Below are 12,090 nucleotides of genomic sequence, written 5' to 3' on the forward strand. Positions count from 1 at the left end.
AGTTGCTATGCAGGTTCCTCAGCTCCAACTCTCTTCCCAGCTGCAGTACTAGGTAATTATAGTAACTGTGGTATTTGTTAAGTGTGTATTACATGCCAAGTACCATTCTAGATACAAGATAATCAGGTTGGACACAGTCCCTGTCCCACGTGGAGCTCACTATCTATATTCATGTCTGTCTCCCACTCCAGACTGTAAGCTCACTGTAGACAGGGAATGTGGTTTTTTTATTGTTATATTGTACTTTCTCCCAGGAGCTTAAGTATAGTGCTCTGCCTACAGTAAGTGCTCAATAAATGCGATTGAATGAATGAATAAGTAGAAGGTTTGGAAAAGGTAGTGAATCCCCATTTTACAGAAAAGAAACTGAAGCACAGAGAGGTTCATTGGCTTGGCCAAGGTCACACAGCAGCAGTTAGGGGGAGGAGGAAGGATTAGAATCCAGATCACCCGACTCCCAGACTCATGCCCTTTTCCATTAGGCCACTTTGTCCCTGACCTACTTGGTGACTTTGGACAGGTCACAGCGTCTCCGGGCCTCAGTTCCCTCATTTATTAAATGGAGACGACATATCTGCTTTCCAAACTTCTTGGACTGGGAGTCCCAAGCAGGACTATCTATGCCTGACCTGGATCTATCCCAGCGCCTAGCTCAGAGTGAGGTAATGTGACGTGATGAAGTCCTCCTCAAGAACAAGGGATGAAACTCTGTCCTGAGACTTTGCCTCCAAGAAACTGTGCAGAGTAATTGATAATCGTGCTAGCGGTTTGGATAGCGCTACTTGCACTCTTATTCCTGCCAGTTGGGCTCCTTCTGGGACATGGAGTGCCAGAAGCAAATAAGTGGGCAGAGGTGCTTGTGTGGTTTTGCTCTTTTAGCCAGTTTCAGGCAGACTTGGGACTAGAACCCAGGTCTGCTGATTCCCAGAGCAGTTCTCTTTCCGGTGGAACAACAGGATTTAATAAAAGCCACTAAATTAAACTTGGCTCCTCCAATCAAGTTAAATGGATACAAGAGCTCTACATCAGTCCCGTTGCAGTTTCAGAGCCGGTGCTGGGAATGCAGAGAGGCCGTGCGGCTGGTGACTGGGAGGCACTGAGGTGTGTGCGGGGGCCGCTAGGGTCAGGTTTTCTGTCCTTGCAGAGAAGCAGCTTCCCTAATTGCCTATGGCCAAGTCCTCTAAACTGTAAGCTTTTTGTGGGCAGGGAATGTGTCTTTTGTATTGTACTCTTCCAAGAGCTCTGCACAAGTAAGCGCTCAAAAAATATAATTGATTGACTGACTCTTGTTGCTCAGAAGTGGTCCAATAAGGTAAAGAGGGCTGAGGGAGTCAGGTGGAGTCTTTGGCAGTACAGAACTGTGAGATGGTTTTTCTAACCTGGTTTCTACCAGCTGTGGAGTGTTGGGGGAGAGAAACAGGGGAGATCTACACATAATAATAATAATAATAATAATAATAATAATAATAATGGCATTTATTAAGCATTTACTATGTGCAAAGCACTGTTTTAAGCACTGGGGAGGTTACAAGATGATTAGGTTGTCCCACGGGGGGCTCACAATTTTAATCCCTATTTTACAGATGAGGTAACTGAGGCACAAAGAAGTTAAGTGACTTGCCTGAAGTCACACAGCTGACAGTTGGCAGAGATGGGATTTGAACCCATGACCTCTGACTCCAAAGCCCGTGCTCTTTCCACTGAGCCATGCTGCTCAGCCTAGCCAATGGATTCAGTTAATCAATCAATCAAATTTATTTAACACTCACTGTGGGCAGAGCCCTGTACTAAGCACTTGGGAAAGTACAGTATAACAGCATAACAGAGTTGGGAGACACCTTCCCTGCCCACACCTAGCTTGTAGTCTAGATGGGGAGACAGGCATGAATATAAATAAATTGATTTTGGATATATACACAAGTGCTGTGGGGCTGAAGGAGGGATGAAAAAAGGAAGCAAATCCAAGTGCAAGGAGACCTGCATTCTCCTCCCAGTCTGCCTGTGGGCCTGAGGGGGGTGAATAAGCAGAGCAAATCTGGGTGCTGCAGAAGGAAATGAGGGTGTAATCAGGGAAGGCCTCTTGGAGGAGGCCTTCAATAATTTAGTTTCATACCTATTCCTGCCCTTGGAGAGCATTTCCTTTATTTCAGTCTCACAGCACTCTGGGAATATGAGAGTATTCCCCATTTTACAGGTGGATACCTAGAGGCCTAGGCTCAACCAGAAAGTGGCTGAGTTTCTGGAGGCTCTTCTCCCTCCGGGCAATGCTGTGTCTCCCCCTGCCAACAGATCCTCTCTCTTGAATGTTCTACCATCACCTACCACTAAATATGATATTGAAGACCCCATTTCTACCCCTGCCCCCAAATTACCCTCTTCTGGCCAGCTCCCAACCTGTAGGAATTTCACCAGTCTCCCCAACAGGTCATCTCAGCCTCCTTCAACTTCACTGTCCATTCTTCTAGTGGCAGTAGTAGAAATAGTAGCCTGGCACATAGTAAGTGCTAAACAAATACCATAATTATTAATTATTACTCCTGGGATTCATTGAGCACTTACTATCTCCAGAGGACTGTAGTGAGAGTTGAGAAAACATGAAGGGGAGGATTAAACGTGGCTCCTGGCCATCCAAGGGCTCAAATTCTAAGAATAAGGTGGAGAGGGGTTTGGCAACAGACAGAATAAGAAAGATGAAATCATAGAAATACAGAACAGCCTAAAAGACAAAGCTCAGAGTCCAAAAGTCTGGTGGTAATGGGGACCTGAGGGGATCTTGGGGTGCTGCCACTCACGTCATCGAGGGATAAGTCACAATTTAAGCTTTCCAACTGTTCTAGATTGTAGAGGCCCCATGTCTTCACTACTTAAATCCTCAGGCCCTGCATGTGCGGGGCATGTTGGGAGCAGAGCTGTTATATTGCCCCTTCTTCCTGTGTGACGTCACTCAAATCCATCCCTCCTTCTCTTTCCATGCAGCAAGACCCCTGGCCCATGTTCTGGTCCTCACTGGTCTCCCCACCTTCGTCCTATTTCTCTTTCCATCAGACCAAAGGATCTTTCTTACCTGATGCTTCAACCCCATTATTCCCTCCCTGAAATTCCCCCAGTGGGGACCCTCCCTCCTCCCTCCTTTTCCCATTATTCCCCTGCCTGCTCCCTTTACTTCGGTCAGATCAATCTTCTCCAGCAGTTTTCATCCTCTACTCAATCAATCAATCAATCGTATTTATTGAGCTCTTACTGCGTGCAGAGCACTGTACTAAGCGCGGGTGTCCTCCCTCTCCCCTCATCAGCCATGAGATCGTAGCAGTTCTTCTCCTCTCCCTCCTCCTCTTCCTTCTCCTCCCCTTCCTTCTCCTCCTTCTCCTCAGCCAGCACCTCTCCACTTCATTCCCACCCTTCACCCCCATACAAAGCCTTCCTTTGCGAAGCCACAAAGGAGGAAAAAAACAAAGATAGAGATGAAGAAAGGAGGCAGGAAAAAAGGGGCTGGGAGTGGTGGGGAGACAAAAGAAAGCAAAGCTGTGGAAAACAGTAAGGCAGTGTGTTTTGGTCTTTATCACTAGGATGAAAGCTTATGAGGGGCAGGGTCTGGGATTGTCTGGGATACCTAGAGGGCTAGAGCAGACCTTTGTGCTCTGGAGATTCATCCTATTTTCAATCAATCAATCCTTAACATTTACTGAGCACCTTCTGTGTGCAGAGCATTGAACTAAGTGCTTGTATTGTACTTACCCAAGTGCATAGTACAGTGAGTACTCAGTGCTCAGTAAATACCATTGATGATGATGATGATGATGAAGATGATGTTTGGGAGCATACAGTGTAGTTGATAAGCACCTTTTCTGCCTTAAGGGAACTTATTTACCGGTTTATCTGGTTTTCAACTGTTCTGGGGTCTGTGCAGATAGTAGAGTTAGAGCTCTATGCACGTTTATATCCAGTATTTTTATTTTAAATGCTCAGCCTCCCTCTGTCTCGGCTCCTGTCCCTGAGTTCTGAGGTTCAAAAAGCAGTACACACCCTTGATAACAGAGTCAAGGAGTCAAGAGCTGAGAGCTCACCTCCTCCAGGAGGCCTTCCCAGACTGAGCCCCTTCCTTCCTCTCCCCCTTGTCCCCCTCTCCATCCCCCATCTTACCTCCTTCCCTTCCCCATAGCACCTGTATATATGTATATATGTTTGTACATATTTATTACTCTATTTATTTATCTTGTACATATCTATTCTATTTATTTTATTTTGTTAGTATGTTTGGTTTTGTTCTCTGTCTCCCCCTTTTAGACTGTGAGCCCACTGTTGGGTAGGGACTGTCTCTATCTGTTGCCAATTTGTACTTCCCAAGCGCTTAGTACAGTGCTCTGCACATAGTAAGCGCTCAATAAATACGATTGATGATGATGATGAAGAGCAGGGTTACCTCCAGTAAAATATTCTAGTTTTGGGGAGACTTGGGCATACTCCTGGTAAATGCTCCACGTGACATCATTGCGTGCTGCTCCTTGCCTGGTATAACACATGCAGGGTGTGACACATGCATCCCAATGTACAGTATCTGCAGCAGTGAAAAGAGCGAGGATTAAAACTGTCAATTCCCTGTGGGTAGGGATTGCGTTTACTACTACCTACCACATTGTACTTTCCCAAATGCTTAGAACAGTGCTCTGCACCCAGTAAATGCTGAATAAATGCCACTGATTAATTGTTAGACCCAAAGAAAAGTTCACTCCAGTTCTAATGGTCAAAATAATGATGGCATTTAAGTGCTTACTGTGTGCCAAGCGCTGTGCTAAAGGCTGGGGTAGATGCAAGATGGCAGCCACCACTGAAGAGGGAGGGAGAACAAGGCCCATTCTTCTGGGCAGCAAGTCCGCTGTCCTCCAGGGAAGGGGCCTTCTGGGTTTCAAGCTGGGGCAGAGGCGTGGCGACCCACCCTGTATTTATTCTGACCCCTGAGGAGGGGCCAGGCTGGGTGGCAGTTTCCAGATTCATTAATCAATCAATTAATGGTATGTATTGAGCACGTGTGTACAGAGCACTGTACTAAGCACTTGGGAGAATACAGTATGACAGAGTTCATTCATTCAATCGTATTTATTGAACGCTTCCTCTGTGCAGAACACTGTAGAAGCGCTTGGGAAGTACAAGTTGGCAACATATAGAGACGGCCCTTACCCAACAGTGGGCTCACAGTCTAGAAGGGGGAGACAGAGAACAAAACAAAACATATTAACAAAATAAAATAAATAGAATAAATATGTACAAATAAAATAGAGTAATAAATATGTACATATATACAGGTTGGGAGACACATTCCCTGCCCACAATGATCTTACTGTCTCAAAAGAGTCGAGCTGTAGCATGGCCTAGTGGATAAAACACAGGCCTGGGAGTCCGAAGGACCTGGGTTCTAGTCCTGGTTCTGTCATTTGTTTGCTGTGTGACCTTGGGCAAGTCACTTCACTGTGCCCCAGTTACCTCATCTGTGAAATGGGGATTACGAATGGGAGCCCAAGGTGGGACACGGACTGTGTCCAATCTGATTATCTTGTCCGTTTGTCCAATCTGATTATCTTGTATCTACCCCATAGTAAGCACTTAAGTCCCATGAAAAAAAGAAAAAAATCAATGGTATCTGAGCACTTATCATGTGCAGAGCATTGTACTAAGTGATTATCTTGTCCGTGTGTCCAATCTGATTATCTTGTCCGTGTGTCCAATCTCATTATCTTGTCCGTGTCCAGTCTGATTATCTTGTATCTATCCCATAGTAAGCACTTAACAAGTCCCATGAAAAAAAGAAAAAAAATCAATGGTATCTGAGCACTTATCATGTGCAGAGCATTGTATTAAGTGCTTGGAAGGGTACCAAGGAGGTGATAGACTGTGCCCCGTCCAAGGAAGCTTACATTTGCCAGAGACGGAAGGGTGGATCGGGGATCCAAGAGTAGCAGTCGGGCTGAGGAAAGGACCCGGGTAGCAGCCCCGACCCCTCACCTCTGAGGCCCAGGCAGGAACAAGATGCTGGAGGAGCTATGCTGTCCCCACTCTGGGTCCCTTCCAGCCTCCTCGGCTTATCTGATCGGATGCCAGGGGGGCCCACGCAAAGATCGTCGGACTGAGGCCAGCCGCTGGATGTCTGTTCGGCTCTGGGTGATGTGAGCCCGAGGGATAGATAAAATTAGGGTTCCCAGCCCCACCTTCCTCATCCTGAACTATGAGACTCCGGCTCTGTTCCCACTGAGCCCCATGAGGCTGCAGCAGCCCAGACCTCTCGGGGCAGCAGATGAGGAGAGGGAGGGTCTGGCCAAGGGCCTGGCGAGTGGGGAGGAATGGAGGGAGAGAAAGAAAGATACTGGGGGGAGGGCGTGGGCAGTGGGGGTGTTACCTGGGGTCACTTCCTTGCTCACAGAATTAGGAAACAACTGTCTGTCACTCAGCTGATGTTTCTGGGCCAAGCCCGGTGCACCAGGGCAGCGCAGTCTGCCAGCCATTCTGGCGAGACCACCGGGCCCCTGCGGAAACCAGGGCAGGACCCTGGAGTGGGAGTCGTAGGCAGGGAGTTGATGAGCAAGGGATGCAGGGTTGTGAGTGTACAGAAATATCTCCCTTTTCTCGAGAATACTACTCAGGTAGAACTCAGCCTCCATCTTGCATGACCCATTGAAAGTGCAGAAATCTCCTGCCGAGCGATGTCTCACCATTGATTGATCATAATCAATCAACAGTATTTATTGAGCACTTACTATATAAAGAGCATTGTACTAAGCGCTTGGGAGAGTATGACAGAATTAGCAGATATGTTAATGAATAGTTTTTATTTAGCTTTCACTCTGTGCAGAGCATTGTACCAGACACGTGGGAGGGTACAGTACAACAGACTTGGCAGACACATTCCCAGCCCACAACAAGCTCAGAGTTTATTCATTCATTAAATCGTATTTATTGAGCACTTCCTGTGTACAGAGCACTATTCTAAGCTCTTTGGAGAATACAGTATAACAATCAACAGACACATTCCTGCCCACAACGAGTTTACAGTCCTTGGTCTAAAGTCTCACAGCAGAGAGACCCCAAATTGAGAACAATTCAACACTTTTAAAGGTCAAGCAGTCCTCAGGTCCACAATCTACACACAGTATAACAAACTGTAGCATTAGCAAGCCTAATTCCAGACCCAGAGGTTGATTTTTTTTTAAAAAAAGAGTTTACTGTAAACCGAGGGTCCAGAGTTCGCTATGGCATCAGCAAAGTCCTCCCTGCTCTCTGGTGAAAGAGCTGGGGGTGGGGATATTGGGCTGCTCCCCAGGAAGAGCCATCGCAGGGGTCAGGGGTCAGTGGGGTGAGTGCTCTGGATGAGCTAAGTGGGGAGGGGGTGAAGCGGGGGTGCCCTGCCTGCCTCGCATCCTGACAGAGCGAGCATTGATTCCTTTTCCTGTTGTACTTGGGGACCGCCAGGGACAGGATGCATCTGCAGGAATCCCAGGCCCCAAATCTGGGCCACTGATTCCTTCACCTCTGCCCACCCCTTCCCACCTCCCCCAGTCGACCCACCGTCCCCAGCGTGTCGGAGGAGAGGCCGGAGAGGATGGCTCTCCCTATAATGCCAACCCACGGAGAGTGTTGCCCCCCTGGGATCCACCTCTGCTCCCTCCCCATGGCACAGGTTGGGCAGAGAGGCAGATGCCATTAGAAGCCACTGGGTGATTTGCCTCCCCAAACCCCAAGCCTACTGCAACGTGGGATTTGGGGAAACTGCCAGTCCATCAGTCGTATTTATGGAGCACTTACTATGTGCGGAGCACTGTACTAAGTGCTTGAGAGAGGAGAATGCAACAATAGACACAGTCCCTGCCCACAACGAGCTTACGGTCTCTGTTGCCTCAGTTCATCTCTGAGAGAAGGTGGGATTCGGGAACTCCTTCTCAAAGAGATGGCGAATTGCTTTCTCTGAGGTAGGTCAAGGTAAAGATTGGCTGCTCTCTCGTTTCTAGGCAGATTGAGTGCAGGGGGATGGATAAAATGACCCCCTGAGTATGTTGTGGGAGGAAGGGGAGGAGGAAGAGGAGCTAGGGAAAGGAAAAGCCTCTGGACTCTAATGACCCAAAGTGAAGTGAGTTCCCTTAGCCTTTCCTCCTCCCTGCCCCTTCTGCTCTTTTCCCCTTCTTCTCACTCTGGACCCTTCCCTGAAGATACGGGCAGCAGACAGACAGTCGGACAGACAGACGAACAGTCAGGCAGCTTATGGGCAGGCAGGCAAACAGATAAACAGGTGGGCAGACAGGAAGGCAGATGATCAATCAATCATATTTATTGAGCGCTTCCTATGTGCGAAGCACTGTGCAGGCAGACAAGCAAACAGTTCCGTCATCTGTAAAATGGGGATGAAGACCTTGGGCCCCACGTGGGACATGGACTGTGTCCAACCTGATTACCTTGTATCCCAGTGCTTAGAACAGTGTCTGACACATAGTAAGCGCTTAACAAATTCATTCAATCGTATTTATTGAGCGCTTACTGTGTGCAGAGCACTGTACTAAGCGCTTGGGAAGTACAAGTTGGCAACATATAGAGATGGTCCCTACCCAACTGTGGGCTCACAGTCTAGAAGATTCGAGAAGCAGCGTGGCTCAGTGGAAAGAGCACGGGCTTTGGAGTCAGAGGTCAGGGGTTCGAATCCCGCTGCGCCACATGTCTGCTGTGTGACTTTGGGCAAGTCACTTAACTTCTCTGAGCCTCAGTTACCTCATCTGTAAAATGAGGATTAAGACTGTGAGCCCCCCGTGGGACAACCTGATCACCTTGTATCCCCCCCCCAGCGTTTAGAACAGTGCTTTGCACATAGTAAGCGCTTAACAAATGCCATCGTTATTATTATTATTATTTAAAGAAAAAGAAAAAATAGGTGGGTAGACAGACAGGCAGACATGTCTGAGAGAAACTGGGAGCCACACTGCCTCCACTCGAGGCTGGAGTTGGGCTGGGCGTGGCCTTGGCTGTCCCTGTTTGGGCCTCGGCCGGGCAGGGTCTCAGAGTGTTCACCCGAAATGTTTTTATTTGTTTTCCCCTTTGCAGGGCACATTTCTTGTGTAGGAGCCAAACTCTTTTCCAAGAGAGGAATTTTATCTGAGGCTGTCAAGCAAAGAGAACCTTCGCCCCTTCCCTGTGTACAGTATGCTTTCTCTCTTTTTCCTTTCCTTTCTCTCTCTGTCTCCCTCCATCTCTCTCTCTCTGTCCCCCTCTCTCCATCTGTCTCTCTCTCTCTCCCCCCCTCCATCTCTCTCTCCTCTCCCATCTGGTTTCGTTCCCATCGTCAGTCAATCAATCGTATTTATTGAGCACTTACTGTGTACAGAGCACTGCACTAAGCTTAGGAAGAGTATAATATAACAATATAACAGACATATTCCCTGCCCACAACGAGCTTTCAATCTAGAGGGGAAGACAGGCATTAATATAAATAAATAAAATTACAGATAGGTACTTAAGTGCTGTGGGGATGGGAGGAGGGATGAATAAAGGGAGCTTCTCCCACACCTTATCCTTTCTCACTCACTCAGTTTGTCAGGTCCTCCTTTCCCCCCCACTTCTCCTTTCAACCTTTCCTCAGGGCACTTTTTTGTTCTTTCTCATTCTCTCTCCATTCATTTACACATGTTCCATCTTTGTCTCCCTCCTGCCTCCCTTCCCAACACAGAGCTGGCCTAGATACACAGACACGGAGTCATCAAATCCCCCATACCAAGGAACTCAAATATTCCCACACTCATGTCCATGCCCTCACCCACCCATGTTTGTGAACATGCCTGTTCTACCCAGTTGCTTGTTGACTCCTTAATTTCATCTACCTCCTTCCCCTCCCCACAGCACTTGTATATATCTGTACAGATATATTACACTATTTAACTTGTACATATTTACTATTCTATTTATTTGGTTAATGATGTGCATATAGCTTTAATTCTATTTGTTCTGACGATTTGGCACCTGGCTACATGTTTTGTTTTGTTGTCTTTCTCCCCCTTCTAGACTGTGAGCCTGTTGTTGGGTAGGGACCGTCTCTCTATGTTGCTGACTTGTACTTCCCCAGCACTTAGTACAGTGCTCTGCACACAGTAAGCGCTCAATAAATACAATTGAATGGATGAGTGACATTCCAGCACATGCACATTCGCACATTCATTCATTCAATTGCATTTATTGAGCGCTTACTGTGTGCAGAGCACTGTACTAAGCGCTTAGAAAGTACAAATCAGCAACATATAGAGACGCACATTCACAAACACACTCACAGATATACTCACAAATACACCAGCACATGCCCTGCCCTTCTTGATCTATATATTATATATTATAAATATATATGAATGGTATATTATAATCTATATTGATGTCCGTCTCCTCCTCTAGACTGTGAGCTCGTCATAGGCAGGGAATGTGCATTATATTCTCCCAAGCACTGTTTACAGTTCTCTGCTCACAGTAAGCACTCAAATACCATTGATGGTGATAATGATGATGATGATGGCATTTATTAAATCCTTATTATGTGCTAAGCGCTGGGGTAGGTACAAAGTGCTGACAGTCTGTTTTGCCCCCATTTTACCGATGAGGGAACGGGGCCCAGAGAGCCAAGCTGGTTTGCTGTAGGTCACACAGCTGTCTAGTGCTTGAGCTGGGATTGGAAGCCAGTTTTCCTGACTCCCAGTCTGGCACTCTTTTCATTAGCAGGCCACCCTCTGACTCTCACTTGGCTCTCTGCCCTCCCTCTTCTCCTCAGGAACCAGAGTCTTCTCTCTTTGCCACCTCTTTCCTCCACCGGGACACCACGAAGCTCCGGCTGTGGGTGGCAGGGAGTGGGGGAGCAGCCTGTCCATCCCAGAGACAACTAAAGCTAGGCTTTTGTTTCCTGAGGCCGCCAGTCACGTGACCAGTCACAGGGCCTTTAGAGGAGGAAGGAAGTGGGAAAACAATTAAAAAACGAGGATGTCTGTACCAAATTCCCTGAAGTGACAAACACGTCTCTGCCCCCGAGCTGGACAGTCCCCAGGGGACCAATTGGTGGATGTCCCTGGCTCAATCTGACCCCTCCTTCTCCTCTCCCTCCGCAGATCTGGCGAGTGGCTATTCTATGACACCCCCTATCCTCAGCATTGCTGAGGAGGAGCACGTGATTGACTCCAGGGATACACTGACCATCACCTGCAGGTAAGAAATGGTGCCACGTCCCTACGGTCTCCCAGATGGTGGCCTGGATCTCCACTCTCTTGCCTTAGAGATGGGAATAGCTGCAGCCAGCGGCGGAGAATGGGTTCCAGAGTCCTCTGGGGGAGATGGGGTCTGCCCAAATCCATTTGTTTGGGGCAGAACCAGCCAGGTATCCCCCTGAGTGGTCAGTCCCTGCCTCCAAGAAGTTGCCCTGGACCACAAGGGAAATGGTTGGTAGAGTTAAAACCAAACCTCCTCAGGACAGCACCCAGCTCTGAGTGGAGCCAGAGGCCGTGTCCGGGGTTCTTCCCTGAATCTAAAGCCTCTCTCCAAAATACCTAATAATCATAATAATAATAATAATGATTGTTGTATTAAGCACTATGTGCCACGCACTGTAATAAGCACTGGGGAGGGGAACATGAGCAAATCAGGTTGGACACTGGCCCTGTCCCACGTGAGGCTCACAGTCTCAAACCCCATTTTACAGATGAGGTAACTGAGGCACAGAGAAATGAAATGACTTGCCCAAAGCCACACAGTAGACAAGTGGCAGATACGGGATTAGAGCTCATGACCTTCTGACTCCCAGGATCGATTACACCTTGCTGCATCTCCCAAGTGCTGAGTCCCCTCCATCCTGAAGCAGGCTCAGAAACAGACAAGCCCACTCTAGACTGTAAGCTTGTTGGGGGCGGTGAATGTGTCTGTTTATTGTTGCATTGTACTTTCCCTTAGTACAGCACTGTGCACTCAATAAATGCAATTGAATGAATGTATGAATGAATGAGAGTTCCTCCAAGGTCAAAGAGAAAGGACCCACATCCCAACTTTGCGAAGGGGCATGCAGGCCTCTAAGAGCGTAAGACCATCCCAGTCATC

General features: G+C 47.7%; 1 protein-coding gene across 1 annotated transcript in view; it reads left to right on the forward strand.

The window, feature by feature from the left end:
* Positions 1-12,090, forward strand: part of FLT4 (fms related receptor tyrosine kinase 4) — a 111,248-nt gene that overhangs the window by 36,064 nt on the left and 63,094 nt on the right. Inside the window, exon 2 of the mRNA XM_038740580.1 lies at positions 11,112-11,208. Within this exon, the coding sequence (XP_038596508.1) occupies positions 11,112-11,208 (97 nt within the window). The remainder of the gene's footprint in view (positions 1-11,111; positions 11,209-12,090) is intronic.

Source organism: Tachyglossus aculeatus, chromosome X1 (genome assembly GCF_015852505.1).
Source record: "Tachyglossus aculeatus isolate mTacAcu1 chromosome X1, mTacAcu1.pri, whole genome shotgun sequence".
NCBI classification, from domain to species: Eukaryota; Metazoa; Chordata; class Mammalia; order Monotremata; family Tachyglossidae; genus Tachyglossus; species Tachyglossus aculeatus.